Source organism: Pholis gunnellus (genome assembly GCF_910591455.1).
Source record: "Pholis gunnellus genome assembly, chromosome: 18".
NCBI classification, from domain to species: Eukaryota; Metazoa; Chordata; class Actinopteri; order Perciformes; family Pholidae; genus Pholis; species Pholis gunnellus.
Genome location: NC_136545.1, coordinates 13,350,750 through 13,365,669, shown reverse-complemented (window position 1 = coordinate 13,365,669; position 14,920 = coordinate 13,350,750). Strand labels below are relative to the sequence as shown.

Sequence of the window (14,920 nt, the reverse complement as noted above, 5' to 3'; positions counted from 1 at the left end):
CGCTGAGCTAGCATTGAAGCACAGTAAGGATAGAATGACGGGCACTGTTTTGACAGCTGACACCCCTCTTCCCCGTCGTGCTGTGTGCTTTAGCTAGGTGTGTCAGGCTAGTCAGAAAGATTGTGTTATCAGCTGTGAAATGTTAGCATCAAGAAATGACTAGTCTGCACACTTTGCTGCCCTACAATGTTCGTGGACGAGTTATCGTGGTGATAACACATTTGCATTTCGCTGTGATTCAACCCCACAGTTTGCTGCGAGTTATCAACTTCATCTTGTTTGGTTTAGCAAGTCGTTGAACAAGTAAGTCAAAAGTGACAGTCAATAACGTGTCGGCTGTGGCTATATGCAGTTCACTCTACAATAGAAACCGGATCTTTGACTAGTTGGGAGCAGAGTAGGGAGCAGTCCATCCCTGCTGCATCTCGGATCATCAGATTACTTGTTATGGTCAATGTCTCAGTAGGTTGAAAGTCAGGGGACAATTGGGCCTACTGCAATATCTGTGAGGAGAGGTGATAAAGTGTAATCTTGTTTAAAAAGGCAGCTGAGGAGATTTTGCTGCACGTCTTTCACATCTGTTGTTTCCTTTTCTTATGTGCTGCTCAGCTGAAGGAGTTTCAGCAGAAGAGCTCCCCTGTTAGTGTGGGAGGAGGAGGAGGAGGTGGTGGAGGAGGTGGAGGAGGAGGAGGAGGAGGAGGAGGAGGAGGAGGAGGAGGAGGAGGAGGAGCAGGGGCCAAGAAGAAGAGGAAGCTGAAGGGACTGAGCCAACACGATGCACCTTCATCAGACAGAAACTCTCCAGACAATGTAAGTCGGTCCCAGGCTGTCTTTCCGTATGTTTACCTGATTAATTCTGCCTTTGTTGGTCAAATAACAACTTCTCTTTATGTGTGTGTGTGTGTGTTGTCTGATTTCTCAAATCAAGTGTACAGAATTGATTTTCCTAATGATTTGTAGTGGCCTGCTTGGTTATCGATCACAAAATATGTTGCCGCTTGAAATGAAACGGCTGATATACTATCAAGTTTGCGAATGCTTTCCTGCATCGCTATCAAACACACGCAGTGCCAAGAACACGGTAGCAGTATTGACACTTCTGCTTGCCAGATGACGGGGTCAAAATAAATAAAGAAAGAGAAGCACACTGGACAAGAGACGGAGGTAGTTTTAGCCCCATAAACAGTGGCCATTGCAGAGATATTTCCTCAAATTTCCAGAAACATGCAGAAAGTATGCATTTTGAGTAATTCTTTTTGTAAGCTGACCATCAGTTTTGCACATTGGTTTGTGTGTAAAATCAACCTTATTTCATAGGGCTCTTTTGAAAAGATATGTTGTAAAAAAACACATTTACATTACTTCCATTTGATGTGCTTTAAAGTGTTGCCATCCTGACTAGTAGCCTCATCTCTAGTCTCTTTCTATTAATAGCTTCTTGTTTAATCCTGTATGCTGCTCTTATTAAGGGACACTTAAGACTTATCTCAATTAAAAAACATAGTTCGTTTTATGTGATTATTTGCTGCTTGTCACTACTATTACATATAAAGATGAAGCACCCTCTGCTTCTGTGTGGTCTGTCTTTAAAGCTCCTATAAACAAATTGAGAGGTCATGTGACTCCAGCACAGAGCTTTCACACACAGAGGCTGACTGTGGTTCAGGTCAGTTTTCCTCTGACCATGTCGGTCAGTCGTTTTCTAAGCCTGGTTGGAGTCCGGGCTAGTTACAACTTGCTTGTTCTGATGCATTTATGTTTGATTTTGGTTGTTAAAGACTGAATAGACTCACGTAGTCTGAAGCTGGATAACGGATGCTGGCAATAACCATTGATGATGATGATAATTTATGTTATTAAGATTCCCAATGATTGACTTGGCTCAAGTTATGTGTGGCCACTTCTTAAGTGTGTTAGAGCTGATTGTAGAGGAAGCTGGAGAAATGCTGCGCTGCCCCTGCATTCTTATTCAGATTAAGGTTTTATTTGTATTAGTCATTTACTTTTTATTCTGATGCAGGTAATCTTTGCTGACCTCTTGGGCCGGGCATACTAGCCTCCTTATTACACACCCTGGTAGTCACTTGTTGTAGCCGCTGCTTCTCTTTGCCTTTTCTAAATCGTTCTCTCTCCCCTTTCACATCTCTTTCATTTTCCACCCTTGTTTCCTCTTTCCTGAAGTTTGACTGTATTCTGAAAGCACTTAGTCAAAGCAATGGAGTAGTCCTGCCTCCTTATGGCAACAGTCAGGTGAGCCTCTGTCTCTCTCTCTCTTTCCTGTCTTTGTTTTTTCGTCCTACCTTTTCTTTCTCTCTCTGCATCCTTCTGCTGTAAATAGCTGCTTCTCATGTTGCGTTGTGTGTCTTGCATCCACATTCTTACCTCAAGTGCACGTTTTTCTTTTTTTTCTGCCACACAGACTAGAAAGCAAGGAACTGGGTTTGAGTGCAAATTCTTGCATCGGTACTTTTTAAATCCCTGTCGAGAGAGTGCATTAATAGTTCAGAGTTTATTCTAATGTTGTTGGTGATTGTTTTTATGTAGAAGTATGCAGAGTGTACGAGTGTCTCAGTAGTTGCATGGCTGTGTTATCTGCGTCTTTGTGCATAAAGCAGGCATGCTTCTGGGAAAATAAGAAATGTGTGCGTTTTACCTTTCGACTCTCATTGCTAACTTTGTTTGTTCACTGCCTGATTTGGTGCATTACTACAGATGTCTTGCTTGCATTCGTGTAAAAGAGATGGGTTATTTAATTTGTCATTCAATTCAATGTTCTTTATACAGCATAGTCGTGAGTATTTCCGTGCTTTCATTCCACGTTTCAGAGAGGGCCATGGGTAACGGTGGTGGAAAATAATTGGGCGTAGTGTAACAGCTTTCTTGCTCCAGCTGTCCCCATAAGTAACAGAGCCTGCTATAAGTGCTCTGTCTACCACAGATATAGACACCATCAGAGGCCCTCCCTTTTCTTAATACGCTCTTATTTCCTCTTAGTCTGTGGACAACCGTGCATTAATCTGCACATATAAATGACATAATTGGATCAACTGAAGATTCAGTACAGTAATAAAGTGTTTTCCTTTCCTTGTTTGAGACATCATTGTGGTCTTTCTGTAGTTTTCCCATCATAACTGCTCTTGTTCTTGCCATTAAACCAGTGTGTGCGTTTTCTGTGTATGTGTCACCTCAGGCATTTGCTGACATGGAGGCCATCGGGTCTTCAGCTCCCCAGTTGCTGGAGGACCCACAGGGCGAGCCCGTGTCTAACCTCGCTAGCTCTAACGCCGCTACTAACCCTGAGTCTGTTGGTCACAACACTGACCTCCAGGTGTGTGTGTGTCTCTCTTTCTGTCATTTTCTCCCTCTTTGCCTTCTCATTCTTACTGCTGTATGTCCTTCACGTCTAAGATTATATGCCAAAGCAGAATGGCTCTAAAAAGCCAGTTGCTGTATTATTACTGGTATACGAGTGATAAAAACAACCGATCCCCTCTTTGTTTGGGGTGTGCTTTGTCATCACGCTAATTATTTTAATCAAATTGTACCACAGTTTTTTTTTCAGTTTTCCTTCTCTGCCTGTTTGTCTTTCTACCTCTGACTCTATTTTCCTCTTTTGATTTTCCTCTCTTTCTGCAGGACTATCCCGATACCAACGGCAACGAGAGTTTAACAGAAGACAATAGGTGGGTTTCCTGATTCCTCACTGCCTTGTGTCCTTGTTATTGAAACACACACCATATACAAAACAGAGGTTACATATTAATGTAAACGGACTGGGTATATATGGCCATTTAGATTTATTGCAACTAAGGGCTGGTAAAACCTTTGAAAACAGCTTATTCAATATTAGGCATAATAAGCAACGCTATTGAGGCAATATATGCCACTGCTCTAGCCATTGATTACTATTGCCACGTAGTAGACTACATGGTTAATGTGTGTGATTGATTATTTATGTCTGTTATCCTGCAGACCGCTGTCTTCCACAGAGAGCCTGAGACAGCTCTCGCAGCAACTGAACGGCCTCGTCTCTGAGGTACAATTCTAGGACCGCTAATGTCTCTCGCTCTCTGTCTGTCTCTCTCAATCTCTCTCTGTCACTCACTCACTCACACTCTCTCTCTCACACACACACACACACACACACACACACACACACACTTCTTTGTCATACAGTGTTTTACCGTAAAACACCATCACTAATTTGTACTTTCATTAGGGTGTGTTGCGTCTATTCTTAGCAGGAATGTACTGGAGGCATTTTCAGATCTACCAGTTGTCCCCAATCGCCTCAAGCACGCTGGCTGCATCAACAGCAGCACCAGCTTTATGCATTTCCTCTGAACTTGGTTTGGTTTAGTTTTGCATAGTCAGCAGAAACTCACAAAGAGACACAGTTACAGTGACCTTTTATCTGCTGAGTGAAAGGATTAATAAGATGAGTATAGACACGTATAACACTGGTTTAGTAGTGGGTATTTCGTAAACATAATAAGCACACTGTTTTAAGTACATTTAAGAAATAATATGTTACGGTGTCATTGCCCCACTTGGTTTGAAATGCAGGTGTTATAACTGCTGACTAAACCGATTGCCCATCTGCAATGCATCCAGTACATTTCAGCTTTAAGCTCATACAGACGGGTCATATACTGTATTTCCTTTTAAAAATTTGTGTTGAAAGTGCATTAATGTGCTTGTCTGTGTCATTCTAGTCATCTGCTGCATATGTGAATGGGGACAGTCCACCTGTTGGTGAGAGAGAGATGGAGGTAAGATCGAAAGCTAATATTATTTATAAACAGAAAACACAAGTTAGAAGCCAGTCGAGTCATGGCCAAGTTCCAACAGTATGTTAATACTATTAAATTCACCAAGTGAGCCTTGAGCTCAAATTCATCATAATGTGATGTGATCAATGGAGGTGGATGATTGATGTGTTGATGTTTGCCAGATTAGAAGCCTGAAAAAGAAGAAACTAGCACAAAGTAACACAACTCTTCAATAATAATGGCAGTTTATACGTGTTAAGTGGTCTTTCTGTTAAACATTATCTATATCGTGGTATATTTTACTTAATTTCACATTTTACTCCATTTGTAAAGGTGCTGTTGTTTGCCTCCATGTTAATATTTCACATCAGAATGTTTTTCCTCTTTGTTTGACGTTTGCCACTGCACCTTATCCTTCTCTTGTGTTTTTCTTTCTCCTTTCCCGGATGCATGTTTGCACGTGATAGGGTCGGAACCAGGAGCTGGCAGCCGCCCTGGAATCCAGCAAGCTAACAAACTCTCAGTTAAATACCAAGCTAGACCAGCTGGTAAGAAGCTGTTTGTGTGTGTGTGTGCGTGTGCAGGCGTGTGTGTGGGTGGTATTTTGTTTGCCATTCCACAATTGCCACATCAGTGCATGCACTATATGCATTCTGCATGTCATCTTGAGTAACCACACACAGGAAGAAGTCATGCATGAATTACATGTTTTTTTAATTTATCTTTCGCTTTGCATAATGAACAATATGGGCACACTTTGGTCAGAGTTGTCATAACCTGATGGTAGGTGCCTTATTGTAGCACACTAACAGTAATAAGCTCAAAGCTTCAAATACAGCTAAAAGGTTAGCATAACGTAGATAACAGAACAGGTTTATCATGTCATTACTTTGTCCTGTCTGGCAGTCAGATGAAGGCTTTTGTGCCAGAATTATAGTTGTTTTCTAGAGATAGAGTTGTGCAGGTGATGAAAGAAATGTTCCCCAAACTCATCTGTATATCCTTTTGGTCCGACAGGCACAGCAATCTCAGGTGGTCTCCGACCAGCTACAAAAGGTAAACATTCCTCTCTGTCTGTTCATTCCTGTCTTAACGTATGCAGTCTACTGAATGTTCTCTTCCTTTCTGGTGATTCATGAGCTTTGGTATTTTTTTCTTTCTACAGGAGCGAAAAGATTTTGAACAGAGATTTTCAAAAGAGCAGGGAGGCATGCGGGAGCAACTACAGGTAACGTTTTACCCAAACACTCACATCGAGTTTATCTAATGGTGCGTTTTTAGAATGTCTGAAACTGTGTCAAAGCCTCATTGTACTGCCATGTAATGTATCGGTATGAATGTCAGAGTCCATGGTGTCACCCTGATCCGAGATCATAACCTCCCAATTGCTCACCCAGGCAAGAATAAATGATGTGGTCTGTCTAGCAAGGCTGAAGGACTGAACGTAGTGTCTCTGTATACATTCGTATTTAGTTAATGTTGTTATGTAATGAGGGACATTGTCTAATCTCACGTTGTTGTTGTTTGTCTGTCCTCTCCCAAGGTTCACATCCAGACCATTGGTATACTGGTATCGGAGAAATCAGAGTTACAAACGGCGCTACAATACACACAACATGCTGCACGGCAGAAAGCAGGTGTGTGTGTGTTTTTATAATCGGCCGTTCATTCTCTTGAACAAAACATTTCTTTGACAGTTTGTATGCGTGTCTTTCTTGGTGTGTGTGTGTGTGTGTGTCTGTAGGTGAAGCAGAGGAGTTGAATAACCGTCTGCAGGCAACAAAGCAGAGAGTGTCGGAGCTGGAGAGAACTCTCTCTTCTGTCTCAACACAGCAGAAGCAGTTTGAAAAGGTAACACACATTGCAGAATCCAGATACAGTATATAACATATCACAGACTTAAGTAACTCTCAATGAGCTGCGTGATTGTAAATCACCCACATACAAAAGCATATTCCTCTATTCTACATTTTAAATGTCTGTGTCATGTGTGTTTGTTATTTTTAATCCGTTTTCCTTTTTTGTCTCCAGCACAACAAAGAGTTCGAAAAGGAGAGAGACAGCCTGAGGCTCGAGGTGTTTAGACTAAAGTAAGCCACTTTGCCCGAGAACACACCAGGAGACGTATTTCGTAACATTTCCACAGCAGAGTTTTTAGAGTCCATCAAATTATTTACAGCCCAACCAGATGGCACACGCGATTCTCCAAAGTCCTGTTTAAACTTAGTAGGTAAAATGAACAACCTCTGCATGTCTGTGCGTTCGCAGTAATGTGAGTGAGGAGTCGAAGCAGCAGAACTCGGAGCTGTCGGAGCGGATAAAGCTGAGCACACGGGAGAATGGAGCGATGATGCTGGAGGTGGAAGAGCTTCGCAAGAGACTCGAGATAACTGACCTCATGTTGCAACAGGTGCATTGAGACTCAGGCACAACATTTGACAGTACATCACATATATGCTGATCTTCCTCTTACAAATAATTGGATACGTTTTAATCTCACGCCCTAAATGTTTGTTTGCAGACAATGCAGATATATGTGATGTTTTTTCATGTATTTTACCTGCATTTCACTCCAATATTTGTCCTTTTTTTCCCCCCACTCTAGTGCTCCAGTCAATCAGATCCCACCAGTGCCAACCAGCAGGTCCAGTTACTGCTGGGAGAGAAGCAGCAGCTGGAGGAACATAATCACCAGGTCTGTGTACCTTTTTTGTCTTCCCGTTATCTGCATGTGTGTCCGGCTACTGCCACATGTGGATATTCATCTAAAACGTTTTGAGTTGGTTCAAAGTGTGTTGATATATCATTCTAAAGTTTGTGGCTCTTAAGCAGATGAACTGTTATTTTATTCAGTTGTATAGAATTAAAGCTACCCACTAGTACCTTTCCTGTTGACCCACGAGAAGTCATCCACCTTTTATTATTGTCTCGTTAACACCGTCCCCTGCTTTATGTTGTTGTTGTTGTAGCTGATGGAGTCGATTGGCCAGCTGCAGACGGAGAGGGACTGCTATGCAGAGCAGATCCAGGAGGAGGGTCGTGTATGGAAGGACAAAACAGAACAGCTGCTAACACAGGTGAGCTATACAGTAACATCAGCATGGACATAAAGAAATACTGATGTTGTTTTTTTTATTTTTATTTTGGTTTTAAACAAACGATGAATTGATGTCTGCACAGGTGTCTTTGGTGGCAGAGGAGAGGGACCGAAACATTAGCTGTGTCCAGGAACTGGAAGCCAGCATCACAGAGCTAAAAAATGCTGCAGGTACGAGGCTCACACATAGTAGTGCTTCTTCCTTCCCAAAATTCTTAAACCTGCTAATTGTCACCCGTCTTCTCCTCCTCCTCCTCCTTCTCCTCCTCCTCCAGTGTTGGTGTCCCAGGAGAGAGAGGCCCTGGATAACGCAGAGCCTCAGTCCTCGGGGCCATCAGAGAGTGAGGTGGCTCTGCAGGAGGCCCTCAACACCCTACATCAGGAGAAAGACGCTCTTATCGCACAGTACCACGCACAGGTACGAATCACATTCACACATGCTTGAGCAGTCCTGTTTCAGCTAATGTGTAGTTAATGTATTTGATTGCTATAGAATTTTTTTCTGAGGAAAGTTTCTTTAATCGGCCTCTAATATTCCCCTCAGCTACGAGATAACGAGCAGCTGAGCCGCATGTGTGTAGAGCAGGAGTCGCGTCTGGGGGAGATGGAGCGGCAGGTGGAGAGACAAGTCGAGGAGGGAGACGACCGCCGGCGCATGTTGGAGGATGTTCAGTCAGACAAGGCCACCATTAGCCGTGCTCTCACCCAGAACCGGACTCTGAAGGACCAGCTGGCTGAGCTGCAGAACGGTTTTGTCAAACTGGTGAGGCTGGAAATCTAGCTGTCCATCTGTAACAATAACTTGACAAAGGTTTCACATATTAGTAAAAGTGCATTCATAGCAAGTATTAGCTCAGAGGGTGACTCCTTTTCTTTGTACAGACGAATGAGAACATGGAGCTGACTACTGCCATCCAGTCAGAGCAACATGTGAAAAAGGAGCTGGCTCGCAGAATGGGTGAACTGCAAGAGGAGCTGCACGACGTCAAGGAGCAGGTACGGCTGAACACATAACTCTATCAATGACAAACCCAATTCTGCTGGTGGGTTTTCATGTTACTTTTTCTTATTTGTTGTCTGCCATACACATACAAGTGCATTAACGCAATAGAAGTATTCATGTTCCTCTTTGTTCCCTTTGCACTAGCTGGAACTGAAAAGTAGGGACACGCAGGGTCTGATAGAGCAGAGGGACCAGGTCGTGGCCCACCTGCAGCAATACTCTGCGGGCTACCAGACCCTGGCCTCAGAGAGGGAACAGATCAACCACCACTACCTGCAGCAGATCCAGCTCATGGACCGGCTGCAGCACGATGAAAGCCAGGGCCGTGTGCAACTGGAGATCAGTCACAATCAGCTCAAGCAAGCGCAGGTGTGTATTTCAAGAAGAAGGCCACGTTCTCGTGACCATTGGCGATGAATTAAGGACTCTGAAATATATGTTGAGTATGCTTTAAAAGGTCTGGAGTAAGGTTGTTTACACCGGCACCCGCAAGCCCAGTGTACGTGAATTGTCATGTGATATTCGTTTTCAGGCGTGCTCGTATGGACGGAAATCATTACGAAAACGATGCTGAAATGCCTGAGTGGACGTAGATCGTTTTCTTTTTAAAACCCCGGTTTTAAACGGAAACGTATTAGTGTGGATGTAGCCGAAGTTTGTTTTGAATGACTCTCTGTCTCCCCCTACAGGAGCATTTGGAAATGTTAGTCAAAGACAACGAGCACCTGAAGGCTGAGGTGAAGGAGCTGCTCAACAGCTCAACTCTTGTCTCATCATCCAGAGACCAAGGTAAGGTTCGTTTCTTACTGGTATGTTGGCCTTTGTCTTCTACTGCCATTGTTGGAGCTTTTTCAGATTTAATTCCTCTCACCCTCTCACTCTGTCACTATGTCACTTAGGCGATGGAGTGGAGAGCCAGTCGCTGCAAGAGAGCCCGGAGAAATCCTCCGCCATAGTTATCCCAGAAGACTTTGAGAGCCAGAAGGAGATGGTGAGGATGGTGATGAATGTTCTTCACAAAAAACTACTTGTGAAGATATTCTAAATGGATTTCCTGTGCTTTATTACACTTTATGAAAGCCTCAATCAAGTTTGAAGTTGACACTTGCATGATACATCTGGTGCCATGCCAGTTTGAATAATTTATTTATCATTTTGATCCAGAAAAAAACAAATACAGAAGTCACCTTGATACCTCAATGATGTCAGTACATATGAGGCCAAAGCTTTCTTTCTTCTTATTGAGCCGCTCCCTTGCGCCGTCCTCAACACCCACCCTTTCTCCCCCGACAGGAGGAGTTTATCCGTGGAGCTTTGGCTCAGCTGGAGGCGGAGAGGGACGAGGCCAGAAGGCAGCTGGAGGAGGAACACAGGCTCCACATGGCAGCCAGGCACCAGGCCGCTCTGGCCCTCAGTCTGGAGCACCAACACCACAGCTACACACCCGGTTATGACCCCCATCACGAGCATGAGCACGATCACGAGCACGATCACGATCACGATCACACTGAGGGCCAACATGGTCACTGTGAACACAGTCACGAGCATTCAGGTGAGGAAGGCCAGATGGTCTGTTTGTTTGTAAGCGTGCAAATGTTCTTACAATGAAAAGGCCAAGAATACGTGTCCTTAGATAAAAAGTATCTTGGGTGCATTATCCTAATCCGCTGTATACTATCCTCTTCCCAGAAGGAGGAGTACCGGTGGAAGTTCATCAGGCTCTGCAAGCTGCCATGGAGAAGCTTCAGCAGCGTTTCTCCTCCCTCATGAGGGAGAAAGCCGACCTGAAGGAGAGGGTGGAGGAGCTGGAGCACCGCTGCATCCAGCTATCTGGAGAGACCGACACTATAGGTGAGACAGTGGGATGTTGTTGTTGTTGTTGTTGTAGTTCATCATTGTCGTCTTCATCGCTGTACTAATTTACAACACGGTACATTCTCCGTCTGTCTTCCAGGGGAGTACATAGCTCTGTACCAGAGTCAGCGGGCCATTATGAAGCAGAAACACCAGGAGAAGGAGCAGTACATCAGCATGCTGGCCCAGGACAAGGAGGAGATGAAAGTACTGCATAGCAACTTTTTCTTTGTTAGGAAAATAACCCTCAACGCAGTCCATTGTACTTCCATACGATGTTTGTCGTGATGCATGTTTTTGCTCAGTTTTCCGTCGTTGTTTCTCCGTCGGCCCATTAGGCGAAGCTGTCGGAGCTGCAGGACCTGGTGATGAGGCTGGTGGCCGAGAGGAACGACTGGTACAGCCGCTACACCGGAGCTATAGCCGGCGCAGGCACGGTGAACCCCGACCTGCTTCCTGTCGGGGAGGATCACCACACACACGCACATCTCAACGCTGTCAGCGGAGCAGGTAAGCACAACCAGTAAAAATGCCACTTGTGTCTTTTTTTTTTAAATTGTGTCTTTTTCATATTCAATATAACTTCACCATGCTGCTCTTCCTCTCGCTCTGCTGCAGAAGATATGGAGATCATTCCTTTGTCAGAGCCCACCACAGGCCTGGAAGCCCCCTCGTCACAGGCGCTGTCGAGCGGGTCAGCCCAGAGTGACTCCAAGCCCCCGGGGCCCAACGAGGACGGCACCGCCCAGCAGATCATGCAGCTGCTCCAGGAGATCCAGAACCCCCAGGGAGCACTGAGATCGCCCCCGTTCCTCGGGGAGAACCCCTGCATCCCCTTCTTCTACCGGCCTGACGAACAGGACGAAGTCAAGATCCTGGTGGTGTGAGGCGTGACTGCGGCTGGGCGTGTCGTCCAGTGTGTATGTATATGAGATAGTGGACATGTCCTGAAGCCTGGGGAATATTAAACACCACAGTATACCGTGTTTGTAGCTTGTTGGTTCATATTCTCATACACTTTTCAAGAAATATGACACCCTGCAACACTAGTCACAGTTATCTGAATGTCTTTGACTCAGTTACATTTAACCCCCCCCGTCCCCCGTCCCCTCTGCTCTGTGTTTGCACACAGACATGTGTGCATAGTTAAAACGAGTGTATTATCTCTTTTTTGTTTGTTTGATGGGGTTCTTTGTTTATGAGAGAGAGAACCAGTATTTCTTAGCGCAATCTGATTATTCTCCATGCCTCCATTTTTAATCACTCGTCTCCCATTTTACACATAAGTGCAATAAAGGGGTCATATATATATTCTGAACCCTTGCTGATACATTACTACAAGAGCTGCAAAATCTCAGTTTTTACACAATTCACTGTACAAATGCCAAATAAGAGCATCGCGTTTGAATGTAATAACCCGAATATCTACCCGTATGTTTGTGTAAAGTGAGGAGAAGGGACGAAAGGCGAATGGGCGCACGAGGAGAAGAGGTGCAGAGGTGCAGAGTGACGATGTAAGTTTAAGTCGGAGAGAGAAACTTGAGTGCACGTACTCTCCTTTGAACTGTAGGCGCTGCGCCGTTTCACAGTGGAGAGTTAGCGAGTTACGTGATAAGATTCAGGGAGACAGAGGCAGGTGTTGTAGATTGGTACTGTTTCCTAAAATATCCTTTTTGTCTTTTTCCTCCAAACACTGAAAATAAGTCTCATTTTTCTACAATGTGAAACGTTAATATATGTGACACGACTGTGTTGTGATGTCAAACATCCTGTTAGACTGAGCGGAGTCACCGCCGTTATGAAAAGGTGGTTTCTAAAGTCCTTGAGGGGATAGATGCAATTTATAGATCCCATGAAAACCTATTTTAGTCAAAGTTATTAAGGCATTATTTTCAGAGTGTAATTCTGATAAATGATAAGAGCTTGGGCTGCTGCGCTTTGGGCTGCTTCCCACATTAGTGATTTCTCTGTGTTTGTCATTAGCCGGGTAGATACTCTGGAGGAAGTTACAGGAAGTGTGGTGTTAAAACGCACTCGTGAGTCATCGCTCTTCTTCAAACACTCTCTAACCTGAGGCATTTGGCTGGCCTCATCTCAAATGTCCACTATAACTGACACTATCGGTAAGAGCCTGTTCTTTTCTGTTACGTTTGCGTAGGTTTCCACATATCAAAGATGAATTAATGCACATCCTTTACGACTGGACTGTGTGAGTTTACGTGTGTGTGTGTGTGTGTGTGTGTGTGAGAGAGATCCAAACCGTTTCCTCTTCGGGCCGAAGTCGCATCTGTTGTACTTTTTGTAGATCTCGATCAGATTATATAAGTATGATTGCACTAAAACTTGTACGAAGCCTCTCGTTCGGCCCCTTAGCTGGCTCACTGATCTCTGTGGAGGAGAAGGGGGAATCCTATGAAGCCCCGGTCTTAAGCTGAGGGTTCCAGTTGAAGCTAACTTATTTAATTGAGTGTGTGAGTGTGTGCGCAGTGTTGCACTCGGAGGATGAATTGTAAATATGAATAGAAGGTGAAATCCCAACGGTATGGGACCAGTCACAATTTGAGAAGATGAACAACTCTTGTTTATTATTTACTCTCGTATTGGCAGCACTTGAGTAAATCTCAAGAAATTAGGTGAGATCCCAACATTCTTCAACTTAAGACTCTTAGCTTGAAGGGAGAGATGCTCATATTCACAAATGTAGATTGGCGGATTGATTGACGGCTTCACTGTAGAGCCTTTTTCCCTTTGCAACTAGCAGCCACGAGCTACGCTATCGCAGCTCCTTTATGGTTCATTTCAGATGAAATCACGACAGAGGCCTCTGGTTTTAAAGAGTCTTCCCATGATTTTAATATGCAAGGACATGCGGGTCATACCAAACTCCCAGTGACTGATTTATTTTTTGAGGTATTTTAACCTCATTTGGATGTCTTTGGATTTTAAGATCCTCTCTGTTGTGTTTACTTTGAGGCGGAGGACACATTTGTTCACTTGTTAAATAGCACACTTGATATTTATCACTAAATGCAACGGGGCAGAACGCATGAGTGCACATTCTGGTGTTTTAAAGGAAAATGTAATATGTGGAGGCCGTATGTATGTAAACAGTGCAGCCACAACACTTTGTTAGTAACACGGGGAGGTTTGAATACATTTTACTTTAATCATTCTTGATTTAAAATATTCCTCGCTTCTTAGCATTCTCTCTTTTGGGTTTTCCTTTTGGAAAAATGCCACAAAATTAAGATTTATTTTTCTTCCTTCATTTTTTGTTTTGTTTTTGGGTTAGACCAAGAGTTGAATATCCAATCAAATCCTTTTCCGTGTGGTTTCGGGGCTTGTAAAATAACATTTAAGTCGATGTGGATAGAATGACTTCCCACACTCTCTGATTCACTGTTAAATATGTTCTGCGTGATGAAAGAAATAGCAATGAGAAAGCATTTATTGTCTTTACTGTAGAAGTGAAGCTGGTGTATATACTGTAACTGTGTAACATATTGTATATTCATTATGCCTGGTGTGTGTGGGGGGGGAAAGCTGCTCTGCCATGTTTAATGGCAGTGTGGACCGTGTGTGTGTCGTTGGCGGTTACTGACTGGCTGTGATTTAATACAAAGATTGACTTAAAAAAAAAAAGAGAAATTATTCTATTTATTTGGAATACGTTAGTATCTCAACTAATCAGTTTTATTGTAAAATAGACGTCACTTTTGGATGGAAATGAAGGATCCTTCAGAGAACTGATTTGTTCGAGGGCTGCTTCTGACAGAAGCTTTCTGATTTGTTGTTTTTCCTCGAGTAATATTTTCTCCCCTTCTCCTGATTAAAACTGATTGAGCAACTTGAACACATTGTGTCTCCATTTCTTCATTACTTTGATCCGAACAGAGCAGAGATGCAGCAGGTTTGACTGGTCTCAGTAGGAAAAGCACACGTGTTGCTAATAACATTAACGATGGCTCCATGTGACGGTGAGACAAAATACAAAGCAATGGGAGCAGCTTAATGGAGGTCAGACATCGTTTATTTACACCGTTGTCTTTTTCACTGTGACAAAAGGCCTGTTCCTTAGCTCACCTGTGTTCACCTAAATACCAAAGATGCAGAGAAACTTGCATTTAGGATGTACAACTTATAAACCATCCTCCATATTAACAAACATTTTCTTATTAGTTTGGTAGATTTGGA

The 14,920-nt window shown here is 43.6% G+C and overlaps 1 protein-coding gene across 1 annotated transcript; it reads left to right on the top strand.

The window, feature by feature from the left end:
* The first annotated feature begins 735 nt into the window (after window positions 1-735).
* golga2 (golgin A2) lies at window positions 736-14,579 on the top strand. Its single transcript, XM_079179061.1, has 26 exons — window positions 736-810; window positions 3,191-3,328; window positions 3,637-3,683; window positions 3,973-4,036; window positions 4,716-4,772; window positions 5,240-5,320; window positions 5,790-5,828; window positions 5,938-6,000; window positions 6,316-6,409; window positions 6,517-6,623; window positions 6,804-6,862; window positions 7,041-7,182; window positions 7,378-7,467; window positions 7,742-7,849; window positions 7,953-8,040; window positions 8,145-8,287; window positions 8,414-8,632; window positions 8,752-8,865; window positions 9,017-9,241; window positions 9,562-9,661; window positions 9,772-9,863; window positions 10,166-10,424; window positions 10,562-10,723; window positions 10,827-10,933; window positions 11,065-11,236; window positions 11,345-14,579. Exons 2-26 carry the CDS (start codon window positions 3,203-3,205, stop codon window positions 11,611-11,613), a joined length of 3,027 nt encoding a protein of 1,008 aa, XP_079035187.1. The 5' UTR covers window positions 736-810; window positions 3,191-3,202; the 3' UTR covers window positions 11,614-14,579.
* The last annotated feature ends 341 nt before the right edge of the window (window positions 14,580-14,920 follow it).

Bases quoted from the DNA above. Each gene is read 5' to 3' on its own strand.
- golga2 (XM_079179061.1), top strand. From the start codon at position 3,203: ATGGAGGCCATCGGGTCTTCAGCTCCCCAGTTGCTGGAGGACCCACAG. The intron at 5,321-5,789 runs GTAAGAAGCTGT...TTGGTCCGACAG, and splicing joins ATACCAAGCTAGACCAGCTG to GCACAGCAATCTCAGGTGGT. The intron at 9,662-9,771 runs GTAAGGTTCGTT...TATGTCACTTAG, and splicing joins CTCATCATCCAGAGACCAAG to GCGATGGAGTGGAGAGCCAG.